Consider the following 15,473-nt stretch of genomic DNA (forward strand, 5'->3'; position numbering starts at 1 on the left):
GACAACCCCCCCCCCCCCAGGCAGAGATGAGCCGATACGCCTGCACCTGCTGGTCTCCTTGGAGACTCAGGGACTTGGGCTTGGGGCGGGCATCCAGGCTGCTAGCAGGAAGCCTGGCTTGCGCCGCTGTCAGAGGCCGAGGCCTGGGGAAGCAGGTGGAAAAGATTCCGTGTTGTTGCTGTCATTTTGTTTTAAAGAGAGACGCCTGGCTTTTTTTTTTTCCCCAGAAAGAGTCCTTCAACAAACAGCCTCTGCTCCAGCAAGTCTTCTCTGATGCAGCCCCAGTTCTGTCCCAGCCGAGGGCTCCTCTTCCCCCGTCAGAGTTCCATTACTTGGCCCAGGAAAAGGATGGCGCCTGTGAAAGGGAAACCCAGGGGTGAGGTGGCAAAGCTCTGAGCATATGCACGAGCCAGCTGACTGAGGTCTTGGCGGCTGCCCCTGTGCACAAGCTGGCCAGGGACTTGGCCGTGGATCACGGAGCTGTGCCTCCTCACTGAATGCTGTGGGCAGGGGCTGAGTCCGGGGTCCCTACCCAGAGTCCTCTGGTGGTGAAAAGATGGGCATGGGGCCAGGGAACGTGGCAGGGTTCAGGGCTCACCTGTGGGATTATGCCGAACCACAAACAGGAAGGGCCTGTCCATGATGATCTCCTCGGGGGCCATGCGAGCTGTGACAAAGATGGCTGCAAGAGAAGGGATTGTGTCGGAGGCCAAGGCCTGGTGGGTGAGGAGGGCCAGTGGGCAGTGACCATAGCTGGCCCTCAGGAGGCCCCAGGATGAGTGTCTTCAGAGCTCAGAAACCATCCCTCACCACTAGTGTCATTGGGATTTGCTGGGAAGCAAATTCAGGCTCATTCCCCACCCTGGGGGCAACTCAGGGCTCCCATGCAGGAACCCCAGGGCCCCAGCAAAAGCTGAGGAACAGGAGGGGTAGGGGTGGGTGCAGCTCTTGTTCTTGACCCCAGGAGTGAGAGGCCGGTGTGGATCAGGAGGGTGCCAGTGTCCACGCCAGGTCTGGGCCCGCTTGGGGCCCTTCTGGGAAGCCCTGGGCAGGAGTGAGGACTCACCTGTGGAGGAAGACGCCACAGTGCCGCTCTCATTCACTTCGATCTTGACTTTCTGCAGAGCCTGGGACACGTGGAGAGGCTCTTGGTCTGAAATAGAGGTGGATCCGGGAAGATGTTAAGTCCTGCCCTTGAGACTCAGCCTTGGGTGTCCCCTCCTCCTCCCCGCCCATGGCCACCCAGGCTAAGGCCTCTCTCTCACCTGAAAGACGTGTGAAGTCTGCTTGTCCCAGCCTGAACATGTCTGTCACGCCCAGGTTCTGCAGGGCACCCCTGAGGTCCACTTCACTCTCCAGGGAGAACCTGCAGACAACAGGGGGCAAACAGCTAAAGCTCAGCGCCTGCCTCCTGCAGGGGACAGGACACTGGCGGGGACCTACAGCCTGCTTCCGTGACATCTGTTGGCAATGCGTCTCTCTGTGCTGGAAGTTTCTAGCATTCACAAGCATGTGTGTGCAGCCTCCCCTGTCCTCCCTGTCCACTCCCACCACTTCTGGAGTCTGACTAATTGCTCTCCTTGAAGGGGGCAGGCATTTTGGCATAATTGGATACAGTGTGGCCGGGGGCATGTTGTCCTGCTGGGAAGATTGAACACATCTCTGGGCTGTAGGTGGTGGGTCTGAGAGCTAGCACTGAAAGAGATGCTCGGGGGGGGCTGTCTGCCTCCTCCCAGGGCCCAGCTAATTACCTCCATCTTTATGGCAGAGGTGGGGTGGAGCAGCCAACCGCTGAGCTCCTCCCCTTCTCCCAAGCCCTCTGCCAGTTTGGGGGTAAGTGGAGCAGGACCCTTGGGTGTCTGAAATCCTCCAATGACCCATACCTTATCCACTCCTTTGATTGTGTGTGTGTGTGTGTGTATCAAGATTTTTAATAGCTGCTCAAAAATGTTGGTGCCCCAGCTGGAAGCCTTGGGCGGGGCTGGCGCACGCGAAAGCAATTCCTTGGGTCACTGCAGTTCAGGGATGGGAGATAGTGTGGGAGGGCAAAGCAAGTATGAGTGTGGATGTGGACGAGTCGCTGCCCCCCTCTGCCTGTCGCCAAGTGGGGGAGTATTCTGCAGAGGGGTTGTCTGTCTAGAAAATTCTCCAGGTACAAGGATGATTGTGATTAAGCTAATTAAACCCAGGGCAGAGTACATGCTCTCTCTTTCTCTCTCTCTCTCTCTCTCTCACACACACACACACAGACACACACACACACACACACACACACACACACACACACACCCCTCCCTGCAGGGGTCACTGCAAAAGCTGGAAAATTCAACCCTAGGGCAATGCCTGAGGTTGGAGCTGGGAGAGAGGGTGTCACAAAGGGAGTGTGGCTTACTTGGGCAGAACCAGGAGGCGGGGCACTCTGGTCATGTTGCCTTTCCATTGACTGATGAGCTGGGCAGTCAGGATGTTGGTGATGGCTGAGAGAGGCACCTCTTTCTGGTAGGGAACGGCAATGAGCATGCTCAGGGTATCCCCATGGTAGGGCAGCTCCAGGATGTCATAGTAGTGGCCATCCGGGGTGAGGAACTCGGCTGGCAGGACACCAAGGTGGCACATGAGAAGCAGCTCTGGTACTGGCAGCTTTGAACCCCAGCCCTGGGTCCTCCTTACCCTGCCTGGGAGCCCCAAACCCCAACCCTCTCCGGCATCCCTATGCCCTTTGGCCCCCCCTTTGGGGATGGCACCATGGTTCAACTGGCTAATCCTCTGTCTTCAAGCGCCGGGACACTATATGGGTGCCGGTTCATCTCCTGAATGCTCCGCTTCCCATCCAACTCCATGTTTATGGCTTGGGAAAGCAGCAGAAGACAGCCCAAGTCCTGGAGACCCTGTGCCCTTTTGCCTCCCCCACTGCCAATGCCAAGTATTCCAGTATCTCAGCTTTCACCACAGCCTGGGGATTGTGCTTTCCAGTATAGTGCTGGAAAGGGTCCAGCAGGCAGACAGAGGTGGGGCAGCAGGAAGATCAAGCTCCTTGCTTCTGCTCCCCTGGCCTGGACTCTCCCCCTTGGGAAACCAGGATGTGTTGTAGGATTGCTCTCTCTCCACTTGCTGGTGGTGCAGAGGGCAGCAGGTTGGATGTTCCCCAGGAGACCCCAGGGACAAGGCGGGGGTGGGAGGGCTGGCACTTACTATAGTTGAACTTGTTGGTCTGCGCCATCATGGGCACCGAGACGGTGCTGCCGTCTGACTTGTGGAAGAGGCGGCGGTGGGTGCCAGCCTTCGGGAAGGGCATCTTCCACTGGCCGTTGAAGTAGAGGGCGTTCACCAGCACCAGGCGCGTCAGCTGGTCCACAGCCCCTTCCCCGAGCAAGTCACTGATCATGCCTGGGGAGCACCAAGGGAGGGAGGGGCGGTCAGATATGTGTGACAACTCCAGCCCCCAGTTCTCAAAGGGATGCAGGAGGGAGGTATCCAGCAGGGCGCAGATGGGATCAAAGTGAGTCTAGTTGCTCTCCACCAAGGGTCTCGGGGCACCTTCCAGCCCCTGTCTGGAACCAGAGCTGGAAATCTCACCCTGGCTTTGCCCCCTTAAAAAAGCATTCTTGAAGGGTCCTAAGAGCTGTTCTAAGGGTCCTGTTCACTGCTATTGTTTTTAAGTGTGGGGCAGGCACAGTGGTACTGTAGGTTAGGCTGTTGCCTGTCATACCAGCATCCCAAATGGGTGCTGGTTCAAGTTCTAGCTTCTCCACTTCCAATCCCTCTCCTTGGTAATGTGTCTGGGAAGGCAGCAGAAGATGGCCACAAGTGCTTGGCTCTCTGCCCCCTTGTGGGAGACCCAGATGGAGTAGCAGGTTCCTAGATTTGGCCTGGATCAGCCTTGGGGCTGTCGTGGCCATTTGGTCTTCCTCTGTAACTCTGCTTTTCACATAAATAGTAAATAGCCCCCCCCACACACACATATTTTAATCTCAAAACATTTCTTGGAGATGGTTTGGAGAACACCTAATGCCAACCACTATGGCCAAGTACACTTGGCCTTCTACAGAGGAGGGAGGTTGGAAGGAAGAGTTTGCGGCATGTGGATTTGTTTCCAAGTGCCCCTCGGAGTACAGGCCCTTGGGCACACGCACCTGCTTTCCCAGCATGCTCACCTTTCGTGTGTCTCTTCACCCAGTCATTGATGATGAATCTGGCCCGCGACACTTCAGAAAAGTCCACCTGCTTGACCGTGGTCCGGAACAGCCTGAAGAAGTGCCGCATGAAGCCCGGCACCAACTTCAGGTCGCGCTGCACAAAGATGGCGTCTGTGGTGCTGACCTCGTCCTTGTTCCAGGGGCCCATGAGCGCCTGGTGTAGGCGACGCAGGGCGGGGGCCGTGCTCTGCTCTGGACAGGGGCAAGGAGGATGGGTCACATGAGGGCCCCCAGCCGTGCTCACCCCACCCCCAATGATGAGTCTTCCCCATCCTGGATTCCAAACCCTTGTCCCTTCCCTGCCCATCTAGGCTTCCCTCAACAGTCTCAACTCTTGACATTTTCTTTGGGTTCAACCATTGTTTTCTCAGTTCTGAAATGATGGGCCCTTAAGTCCTCCCTCCCACCCCTGTCACCTATATGTATCTCTCTATTTCTTCTCCACATAGCATCCTAGGGTAGCTGTGTGTGTGTGGGTGTGCCCCTGTTCTGAAGAAACTGAGTTATACTGGCACTGAAGTCACACAAGCATTAAGGGGCAAATCCGTGGGCTGGTACAGCCTGTGAGGACCTGAGAGAAGAGGCGGTGGCCCCTGCAATAGGGCCAGGGGTTCACCTAGTACAGCCTGAGTCAGCCGGCTCTCTGAAGACCACGTGACTTCACACCTCCTGCCCTGCCCCATGTCTCACCATCAACTTTGAATCCCATGGCCTCTTGGAGCTGCTGCTGGGTTTCGCCCGCCGCGGTCAGCTGCAGCATGGCCAGCACCGAGGCCACCCCATAGGGTGAGAAAACCACGTTGCGGTCTTCAGTGGCCTGTGCCACCTGCCGAAACACTTTCACCCCGAAGTCTGCTGCCAGTTCAGCCACCTGGGACTGGTGTGAGTGTGAGGCGGTTCCTTCAGTAGAGAGGACAGCCAAGCCCAGGGCCAGGCAGGCGAGCACCGGACACATCTGCATCCTAGAGCAAGCGGGAAGGGGTCTGAGGTGAGGTCGGTTCTAGGAGGAGCAGCAAGGGGGAGGGAGAGCGGGGCAGAGCACACCCTGGCCGTGCCCCCGGGCTCTGGTTCCGGAAGTCACTGTCCACTCCATCCCATCTCCATCTGCTGGAAGCTGCCCAGGTGTAGCCCCCTTCCCTCAGTGGAGATAGACGCTCCCACGTCTGTGGGTTTGCATGAAGATTTGCAACGTTCCCACAGCGTGTGTGTCACTCAAGGAATATGGGAAAAGCAGGAGTCACCAGAAGTCCTGGTACCTGAGGCTCCCACCCTAGTCCCACCTGCTCCCTGCAAGGAAGGGAAGGAGAGGGAAAAAATGGGGTGCAGGGATCTCACAGACAGTGGAGATGCTGGAGAGAAGTCAGAGATGGGAGTTTGCTCTTCCCCTACCTGAAGTTCTCAAAGTCGCCTTGCTGCAACAGACTGTCCCGGGAGTCTTGGCAAAGCTGGAAGACTAGGGGGAGTGGCTGCCTCAGTCCTGGTCCTCTCCGTGCTCTGCTCTGGGCCTTGCAGCCAGCCCTAGCTGTGCTGCTCCTGGGGCCAGCTGCCTGCCTTTATACCAGATGCGGGCAGGAAGTTAGATGAACTCATGGTGTGGCCCCGCCCACGTGCTGGCTGTGGAAGTGTCTGAGCAACGGCCAGCCGGCCCCTGCCTCCCCCCACCCCACCCGCCTGCCTGCGGGGGGAGGGGGACGCCTCCTTCCTCTGGCTTGTGGAGGCCTGTGTGTACGTGTGCAAGAGGCCTCGGGGAACGTCAGGCCACCCCCCTCCCTCCCGCATGCCCCCTGGGTTTGCTCAATTGAGGCCCTCCCTCAATTCGATCACCTTTGCCTGTCTTTGGATGCCCTGTCAGCAGGAGGTCCTGCCTGCCCGGCACGTTGACAGGTTGACCAAACACACAGGGTCCAGGCTAACAGATCCTCATGCTCAGCTCAGCTCAGCTCAGCTCGCACCTCCAACCTCCAGCCCAAGGGCATGGAATGTGCCATGCCACCATCTGAGTTTTGATTGTCTCGGATGCCAGCCCAACACAGAGCTGACTGTCTCCTCCTGGGCCACTGTCTTCTGGTGGCTTGCCCTCTGGGGCTGTGTGGCACATGGCGTTCAGGCTCCCTGAGTGCCCTCTGAGGGTTCTCCGTTGCCCACAGCCCTGTCTGGCTGGGGTTTGAGATGTGCTGAGTGGGGTGGTGGCCCTGCCAGGGCTGAGTTCTTGGTGGGGGCCTGAGCTCTGGAGAGGGTGGCCGCTGGTTGGCAGTGAGCACACATGACATTTGGGGTCTGGCAGGATCAGGTATGTCCCGGGCAATGGGGCCAGTGTGAATGGAGTGGAGCTTGAGGGGCATGTGAGGGTGTGCTGAAAGGCTCCTGTGTAGGGGGATGGGAGAGGGCATGGTGCTGTTGACCTGGGGGTCCTCACATCTGTGCTTTGTGTCGGTGCTGGGATTCCACTGGGCGTATCCATGGAGACGGCCACAGGAAGCACCCGTGGGTGTTGAGATGTTTGTTTTGGATTTGTTCAGTAAACAGATACCAAGGTAACCACAGCCCCACAGCTTTCCTAGGATTTGTTTTTTTTTTTTTTTTTTGAGGCTGCCTCCTGTCTTTGTTTAACCCGGGTGGGGGCGGGGAGGGGCGTGGCTGGGAAAGAGAGGGAAACCTCCTTGGAAAGTTGGGATCATGGATATTCCCGCTGCCGCGTGACACAGGAGAGCCAGCACCTCCCATAGCAGCCAAGGGCACGTGTCTTTTCCCTCCGTCAGGGTTGTGTTTCGTCTTTCCTAAGAGTGGATGTGCGGTGAGGGAGAGGATGGAGGACAGAAGCCCCAGCTCAGCTCCTCCCCCAGCAACACCTGCAAGGCCTCCCTCCCTCCCTCCACCCTCTGGGGCCGAGGGGCACAGGGACTGGGCAAGGCTTAGAAGAGCCTTGGATGGGCCCCAGACAATGGTTCAATGGCTAAATCCTCACCTTGCAAGCTCCAGAATCCCACATAGATGTCAGTTTGTGTCCCAGCTGCTCCACTTCCCATCCAGCTCCCTGCTTGTGGCCTGGGAAAGCAGTAAAGGATGGCCCAAAGCCTTAGGACCCTGTACTCATATGGGGGACCAGGAAGAAGCTCTTGGCTCCTGGCTTCTGGCTTCTGATCCACTCAGCTCGGGACATTGTGGCCATTTGGGGAGTCAACCAGCAGATGGAGGAGCTTTGTCTCTTCTCTCTGTAAATCTGATCTGCCTTTCCAATAAAAATAAATACAGCTTTTTTTTAAGAGATTTTTTTTTTAATTGGAAAGTCAGATATACAGGGAGAAGGAGAGACAGAGGGAAAAAATCTTCCATCCGATGATACACTCCCCAAGTGACCACAATGGTTGGTGCTATGCCGATCCGAAGCTAGGATCCAGGAACTTCCTCCAGGTCTCCCATGTGGGTGCAGGGTCCCAAGGCTTTGGGCCGTCCTCGACTGCTTTCCCAGGCCACAAGCAGGGAGCTGAATGGGAAGTGGGGCTGCTGGGATTAGAACCAGCACCCATATGGGATCCCGGGTGTGCAAGGCGAGGACTTTAACCACTATGCTATCACGCTGGGCCCACAATTAAAAAAATTAAAAAAAAAAAAAGATGCTTGGTGAGACCACAGCAGGTGACCCCAGTGCACTCTCTAACCTGGGGTGCTTCAGTCCTTTCAACAGCTGGGGAGGGGCACATTTTACCCTGGAGACTGAGAGGTGTGGGACTGGAGGGGACCTGCTGGCATGCAGTGGGTGTCAACATGGAGGCCAGGGCCCAGCATGTGGCCTTAGCACTGAACTGCCCATATCCCATAGCACAGATTGCGTGTCCCAGCTCTGGTTTCCAGCTGCAGCTCCCTGGACACCCTGGGAGGCTGCAGGTGATGGCTCAGGTCTTTGGGTCCCTGCCATCAGGTGAGAGACCAAGATGGAGTTCCAAACATCTGACTTCAGCCTGGCCCAACAGTAGCTGTGGTAGGCATTTGGGGAGTGAACCAGCAGATGGGCGCTCACTGCTTTCTCTCTCTCCATCTCTCTTTAGTAATAGAAAGAGGCATCAACATTGTGGTATAACCAGCTAAGTTGCTGCTGACAATGCTGGCATCCCGTTTGGGTGCCAGTTCTAATCCCGGCTGCTCCACTTCCTATCCAGCACACACACAACCACACACACACACACACACACACACCCTGCTAATGCACCTAGGAAACCAAAACATGTCCCTAAGTGCTTGGGTCCTGCACCCACATGGAAGATCCTGGCTCCCGGCTTTGGTCTGGCCCAACCCTGACTGGTACAACCAGCAGACAGAACATCTCTCTCTCTGCTTCTCCAAGTTTGCCTTTCCAATAAGTAAATAAATCTTTACAAAATAATAAGAGGGGAAGAAGGAGAAACAGAGGTAAAATCTGCTATGACAGGGTTTTGATTTTTTTTTTTTTTTACTTTGACTCTGATGAGCTGAAGCTGCCCAGCTGCCCATGGTCATCGCCTCCCCTGCATGCATGTGGCCTTGCCCTTCACCAGTACACGGCTGCGTGCCGGGAGTCACTACCCATAGACATCCCAAGGTGAGCTTCTCCGAATCCAGCCTGACTGAAGGGACCGTCACTTTCCCTTTTGTCCCTAAACCCCAAACAACCCAGGGTTGGGTCTTCTGGTTGAAGCTATGACCCTTTGGGTTAGAGACAGAGAAGTCCCAGCTGTTGAAATAGCTGCAATTCTGGCTTCCGGAGGCTCAGAGATAAGAGAGTGAGTTGTTGGGTGCTGGAGTTCTGAGGGAACTTCCAGGCCTTGCTAACCGGAAAAGATGGGAAGGAGGCCCCCAGAAGGTGTTCGTGACTGCCCCAGATGCACACCTTCCCACCACCACTCCCACCGGGGACCTCTGGCTGCAGAGGTCTTCCGCCCTCCCTCTGCCTTGCCTCCCAGTTCCTCCCTGCCATTCTCTCCTTCCTCCTCATTTCCCATTCTCCTTTAACCCCCTGGCTCTGACTCAATCTCTCTCTCCCTGGCCTCTCCGTCCCAAATCCCTTTTACAGTCAGGCACGCAGCGTTGCAGGCCCTTCCTGTGGGGAAGATGGTCCGTCTCTCCCGGCAGCGACAAGGGAGTTACACAGGCTCCCTGGAATGCAGGGCCCGGCCTCCTGACTCCAGGGTGATTTCATTGGGAGAGCCGGGGGTGGCAGAGAGGCAAGGTCCTATTTCTGGCCTGGTGGCTCTCCAAACACCACAGCGCCAAAAATAGCCTGGCTTTGGACTTGGCAGCCCTCTCTAGGAGTGAGCTTGCTGAGTGCTTAATGCCACAGCTCCTGCTCACAGGAGAACTTGGTCCTGGGTCGGTGTCACCCTAGGGCAGTCCTGGCCTGGGTGGTCGGACCCCCTCCCCCACCTGGCTCTATGTCCCCCCCTCCCCCTCCTGTGTCTCTCCCAATATCCCTAATTCAAAAATTAGTGCCTGTCTGTGGTTGCTTTGTTCTGCCATCTACATGAAGAGTTTCACAATCCAGAGAGTTCTAAGAATCACTCCTCCCTGGAGCTGGGTAATGTGATGCAACAGGTAAAGCTACTGCTCGGCGCGCCTGCATCCCCTGTGGGCACCAGTTCAAGTCCTGGCTGCTCCACTTCTGCTCCAGCTCCCTGATAATGTGCCAGGAAAGCGCTGGAGGATGGCCCAGTGCTTGGGGCCCTGCACTCATGTGGCAGACCCTGGAAGAGGTTCCTGGCTTCAGACTGGGCTCAGCTCTAGCTGTTGAGGCCATTTTCTTTTTTGGCAGAAGGTGACCCTCGGGCTCTGGGGGCTGGAGTGGGAACCACACAGCGCAGTATTTGTGAACACCAGGCGTAATCCAGCCTCGTGCTCAGTGGCAGCGTCTCTCAGACCCAGGGATCTGAGCTTCAGTTCTTGGAGAGCGGTAGCTCCCAAGGCAGGGGCTGGGAAGCATACATTCCCATTTTTCTCATCAACATCCCCACCGGTGTCTGGCAGTGTCATAAGTTGGTGGGTCCTGAAGATGATGTCTGCCGGCTCCTCCCCTCTTGTCTCTAGAAACATCCCCCTGCCTCCACACCTGCCCCAGCCCCCAAGACTGATTCTGCAAGCTCAGGCCCATCTGTCTTGTCTTTCTTTCTTTCTTTTTTCTTTCTTTCTTTCTTTGTCTCTTTTTTTCTTTTCTTTCTTTCTCTTTCTCCTTTCTCTCTGTCTCGTTTTCTCTTTCTTTCTCTCTCTCTTTCTCTCTTCCTCTCTCTCTCTTTCTCTACTTGTAGCCTGGGAAAGCAGTCGAGCACGGCCCAAAACCTTGGGACCCTGCACCTATGTGGGAGATTGGGAAGAAGTTCCTGCCTCCTGGCTTCAGATCGGCTCAGCTCAAGCTGTTGTGGCCACTTGGAATGTGAATCGGTGGACAGAAGATCTTCCTCTCTGTCTCTCCTCCTCTCTGTATATCTGCCTTTCAAATAAAAATAAATCCTAAGAAAGAGATGTGTTTATTTGAAAAGCAGGGCAAGCAAGCAAGAGATAGAGAGCTTCCGTCTGCTACCAATTCACTCCTCTTACAGGTCTGCAATTAGCTAGGGCTGCTCTAGGCCAAAGCCAGGAGCTTTTGGCCCCCTCCAGGATGCACTACTAGAAAGTTGAATTGGAAGTAGCGCAGCCAGGACTCAGTGTGGAATGCTGACGTCCCAGGCAAGAGCTTAAGCCATTGTGCCACAAGCCAGTCCCACAGTGCAGTCTCTCTGGGTCCCAGGATTGAATATGGGCCTACTGGCAATTTCACACACACCACAATTCCCCCCAAGGAGCAGGGAGGAGGTGGCTGTGGACCCCCGTCCCACCTCTCCCCTCCCTCCTCCTCCTCCTCCTTCCTCCGTGCACTGTTCCCATCTCTTGGTGGTCCCAGTCACCGCCTGCTCAGTCACTTTTGGGCTCCCCTCCCGTCTCATGTGCACTTGGCTATGCCTGGGGCCCCAGGAACCCTTACTTCCTTATTTCCACCAGAATCTTGCGTGACCTGCTGCTCAATGAACAGAAATGTCCCTCGTTGCCCTTGGGCAGCAGCGAGCCTGGTCAGCATTGGGGTAGCCCCTGGGTGACCACCAACAGGAAGTTGGCTGTGCAAGGCAGGGTGGAGCGTGTGCCGCGTGTGGGACAGATGTGGCCACAGAGTGGGGCGGTGACAATTGCATGAGGCAATGCAGACCCGACAGGGCGCCTCTGGGCCAGGCTGGCTGGATCTGGCCTGGTCCTCCTCTCTCTTAGATTCTCTGATTCTGATTCATGCGCCCTCATGTTCACCAAGAGCGCGTTCCTCATTCTCCACATTCCTGGCCCTCTCTCTGACTTTGCTCTATCCACATGCTTTTAAGACTTTTTTTTTTTTTTTTTTTTTTTTTGTAATTGGAAAGGCAGTTTTAGAGAGAGTAGGAAAGACAGAGTGAGAAGGATCTTCCATCTGCTGGTTCATTCCCCAAATGGCAGCAACAGCTGGAGTTGAGCTGATTCGAAGCCAGGAGCTTCTTCCAGGTCTCCCAAGTGAGTACAGGAGCTCAAGGACTTGAGTCACCCTCTACCGCTTTCCCAGGCCCCAGACAGGGAGCTGGATGGGAAGTGGAGCAGCCAGGACAAAAACTGGCACCCATATGGGATACTGGCACTTGCAGGCGGAGGACTAGCCTGTTGAACTACCACACCAGGCCACCTGCCACCTCAACCCCCAAACCCACCTCCGTTGTCCTTTACTCCAGGCCCTGAGATGGTTCTTGAGTGTGGCCAGTTGCATCATGCTGGGAGGCACAAAGCAAAAGAATATCAAGCCAGAGCCATGACTCCTCCATGTGGCCCCTGTGGAGCAGCTGGACAGACGCCCAGGGCAGATGACTGTAACCCCATTGGGTCAAGGGAGACTTGTGGGTGGGCGAGGTGTGGGGGAGACAGTTTGGGTGACACAGTGTACATGGAATTTGCCCCCTACCTCCTCAGAGGCTCCAGGGACACCCCTTCCACTGGCCCCGAGTCACTGACCATTCCTTTCTGTCCATATGGGAGCAGACATCCCTCGTGTCTGTTGGTCTGAGTCACCATGGTGAGACATCCAGGCTGGGGCTGTTGGGGCCCTGGTGGGATCTGTAAGGACTGGGAGAACAGGTGAGGGGAAGAGGGGTAGCCCAGGGAGACCCCAAACTAGACTCCCTGCACTTCCTTCCTCACAGGCAACTCAGGCTTGGAGCGGAGCAGCTTCTGCAGGTCTTTCTGGGACAGGTTTTTCTGAGGATGCGTGGCAGATCCTGAGCTTGGCAGAGGGCAGCTGGAGGTCAACAAGGAAGGGCTTCCCCTAGCTACCCTCTTCTGGCCCGGCCTCATTCTGCTGCTTCCATGCCTCTGTCTGCTCCTTGCCCATGTGCCCATTACCGCCTCCTCATTATACCAGGTCAGGCAGCCCCTCTGAATTAGGAGATGCAACCCAAGAAATATCCCCCACTCCAGCCCAGTATCCAGACATAGCCTCTCCCCTCCCATCCAGGATCCCCATGGCTGGGGTGCCTGCCCTTTGCCCAAGAGAGCCTTCTGCTGTAGGCACAAGCAGGCAGACGTGGCCTGTGCACAGTCAGGGACTGCCCTGAACCTCCCCTTCCCTTCTGTGCATTGGGCATGAGGATGTCACTTCAGTCACAGCCTGGCCAGGATCTCAGTAGATATTATAAATGCAATGACCATTTGTGTCTGTCCATGGAAGGTGCCCAGTGGGCTTCTGCTGACTTAAAAAAAAAAGCATTTATTTTTATTTGGGAGACAGACTTATTAGGGAAGAAAGACACACAGAGATCTTCCATCCACTGGTTCACTCTCCAGATGGCCACAATGGCCGAAACTGGACTGGCCCAAAGCTTACAGCCAGTATGGTCCCAAGCACTTGGGTCATCCTCTGCTGCTTTCCCAGATGAATTTGCAAGGAGTTGGATCAGAAGTGGAGCAACCAGGACATGAACCGTCGCCCACATGGGTTGCTGGCACCTCTGGAGGAGGCATAGCCTACTATCCCATGGTGCTGGCCCATTCCGCTGGCTTTTAAACGGTGCTTCGGGGCTGAGAGCTTGACCCAGCTGAATTCCCTGCAGGAGTGCTTGGGTTCCTGTTCAGACTCAGCTTCCTGCTTCTGCAGTCTGTGGGAGGTAGCAGGTGATAGCTCGGTGCTTGGGTGACTACCACTCAGGTGAGGGACCTGCCTTGATCCCGGCTAGACCCACCCCAACCATTGCTGGCATTTGGGATAGGAACCAGTGTATGGCAAATTTCTAGCTGTCTGGCCAGCTATCTTTCCCTCTCTCTTTCAAACAAAACAAAATAGAACAATTGAACCTGGAACTGGATCTGATACCACCATCCCCACTACCACCCCCAAAGGAAAAAAAAATCTAACCAGCCCTGATCCTGGACCTATACCCCCCAACGTGGGGGGAGGCTCTTCCCGCCACTCCTGCTGCACCCCCTCAGGTCAAGAACTAACAGGACCCAGTGAGTAAGGGTTGATGCAGGCAGGCGAGTAACTGTTGTTCACATGGCAGCAGGGCCTGAGGGCAGCCAGGGTGAGGGGTGCAGAAGGGACCTCGAGAGGCAGCTCCAAGGGACAGCTGGTGGGTTGGATTTAGTATTGGTGGCAGGGGCATCTGACTCAGGTATGTGGACCCAGGGAGCAGAGCCTCCTCCCAGCCCCCTTGCAGAACCATACACGAAGTGCCTGGGGCAGAGGAGTTGGTACAGGTTGGGGCAGAATCACCCCTCCCCATGACAACCTTAGGGGCTAGCCTTGACCTCAGCGGCCTGTCTCTGCATTCACTGTCTCCCTCTAGGCCAGGAGGGTCTTGACCCCAATAGGGGAAGCAACCGCAGTTCAGTGTGAGGCCCAAGATGACCGGATGTATCCCCTAGCTGTGTGGACCCTCCTGGCCCATCCACCAGGGTTGCTCCCCTGGCCTGCCACCTCCTGCCTCCTCTTCAGCCCTTCAGCCTCTCATGCATGGTCAAGCTCATGGCCAGGGGCCAGCCTGTCTGGACAGGAGGAAACCGAGATGGGGACAGCTGGAAGCTGAGTCTTCAAGAGCAAAAATTCCACCGGAAAGAAAACAAATGCGCAGGGGACAGAGTCACCTCCAGGGAACCCAGGGGCAGGGCCCCTGGCGGCTGGGCCTTCCTGTCCAGCAAGATAAACAATCCGGCCAGGGGCAGCCCCCGACTCCTCCTGTCTTCCAGGTGTGGACACCAAGGAGGAACAGTGAGGAGCAATGATCTTGGTACCCTCTCTGGTTTCAGAAAGCAGACGAGCCACCGTGGAGACAGAGACAGGCAGCCCGCAGGAGGCTCGGGGGTGGAGGGGATGAAGATCTTGTGACTGAAGAAACCAGGTTATGACTGAGGCCTGGCTGGCCACAGCCCCCAGTGGCCCACTGGCTGCAGAGACCCAGAGCGGCAACAAGCAAGGGAATGGAGCACCTGAGGGGATCCTCTCTCTTTCCTGTAGGATCCAGACCCTGTGAGGCTCTGGGAAATCCCAGGCACTCCGGGCTTGGGGGCAGGGAAGGATGAATACCAAATGTGGGAACACACCGGCCAAGATGGCACTGTTGGTGACACCCTTGTTGGCTTCTGTAAATTGCCCATTTGTTAGGATTCTGGGGTCAGCCTGCCTTTTCTTGGCTTTTAAACGTTCCCTTTGTCAGACAGCGACAGTGGCGCAGGCTGAGACACCTGGAATCGTGGCTGCTCACTGGATGTCCTACTCCTTGCTTTATTTTCGTGTGTTTTAAAGAGGAGCATGGGGGGCTGGAGTTGTGACATAGCGGGTCAAAACTGCCACCGCCATGCTGCTGGCATCCCATGTAGACGCCAGTTTGAGACACCGCTACGCCACTTCTGATCCAGTTCCCTGCTAATATGTCTGGGAAAGTAGTGGAGAATGATCTTTAAGCGCTTGGGTCCCTGCATCCCACGTGGAAGGGGTAGGCATCTTGGTCAAGGCCAGTAGGCTACACAGAGGAGCTGGCTCCACCTCTTCCTTGTTTATTCTTGCATGTTTGACCCCCAAGTCAGCACAGAGAGAGTCAGCCAGGGCTGGAGTGAGAACTCAGGTAAGATTCTGCTGCTGGTGTTTGGAGCTTGGCTGACTTTGAGCATATTCCTCCAGGATGGAGACCAGCCCCAGTGTGGAATGACAGGCACCTGTTGCCTCCAGCAGGCAGATAGAGGAAGCCAGGGATCCTGTTATCTGAGGGCCCCCAG

At 56.0% G+C, this 15,473-nt stretch overlaps 1 protein-coding gene across 1 annotated transcript; it reads right to left on the reverse strand.

Moving 5' to 3' along the window:
- Nucleotides 1–224: 224 nt before the first annotated feature.
- On the reverse strand, nt 225–12,413 carry SERPINE1 (serpin family E member 1). The gene is made up of 9 exons (XM_040972874.1): nt 12,222–12,413; nt 4,887–5,158; nt 4,155–4,388; nt 3,193–3,387; nt 2,393–2,591; nt 1,266–1,366; nt 1,067–1,153; nt 599–682; nt 225–355 (listed from the first exon to the last, which is right to left on the reverse strand). Exons 1-9 carry the CDS (start codon nt 12,236–12,238, stop codon nt 318–320), a joined length of 1,227 nt encoding a protein of 408 aa, XP_040828808.1. The 5' UTR covers nt 12,239–12,413; the 3' UTR covers nt 225–317.
- Nucleotides 12,414–15,473: the final 3,060 nt, after the last annotated feature.

The sequence above is a fragment of the Ochotona curzoniae genome, unplaced genomic scaffold (assembly GCF_017591425.1).
Source record: "Ochotona curzoniae isolate NIBS_2020 unplaced genomic scaffold, NIBS_Ocur_1.0 contig_2321, whole genome shotgun sequence".
Lineage (NCBI taxonomy): Eukaryota > Metazoa > Chordata > Mammalia > Lagomorpha > Ochotonidae > Ochotona > Ochotona curzoniae.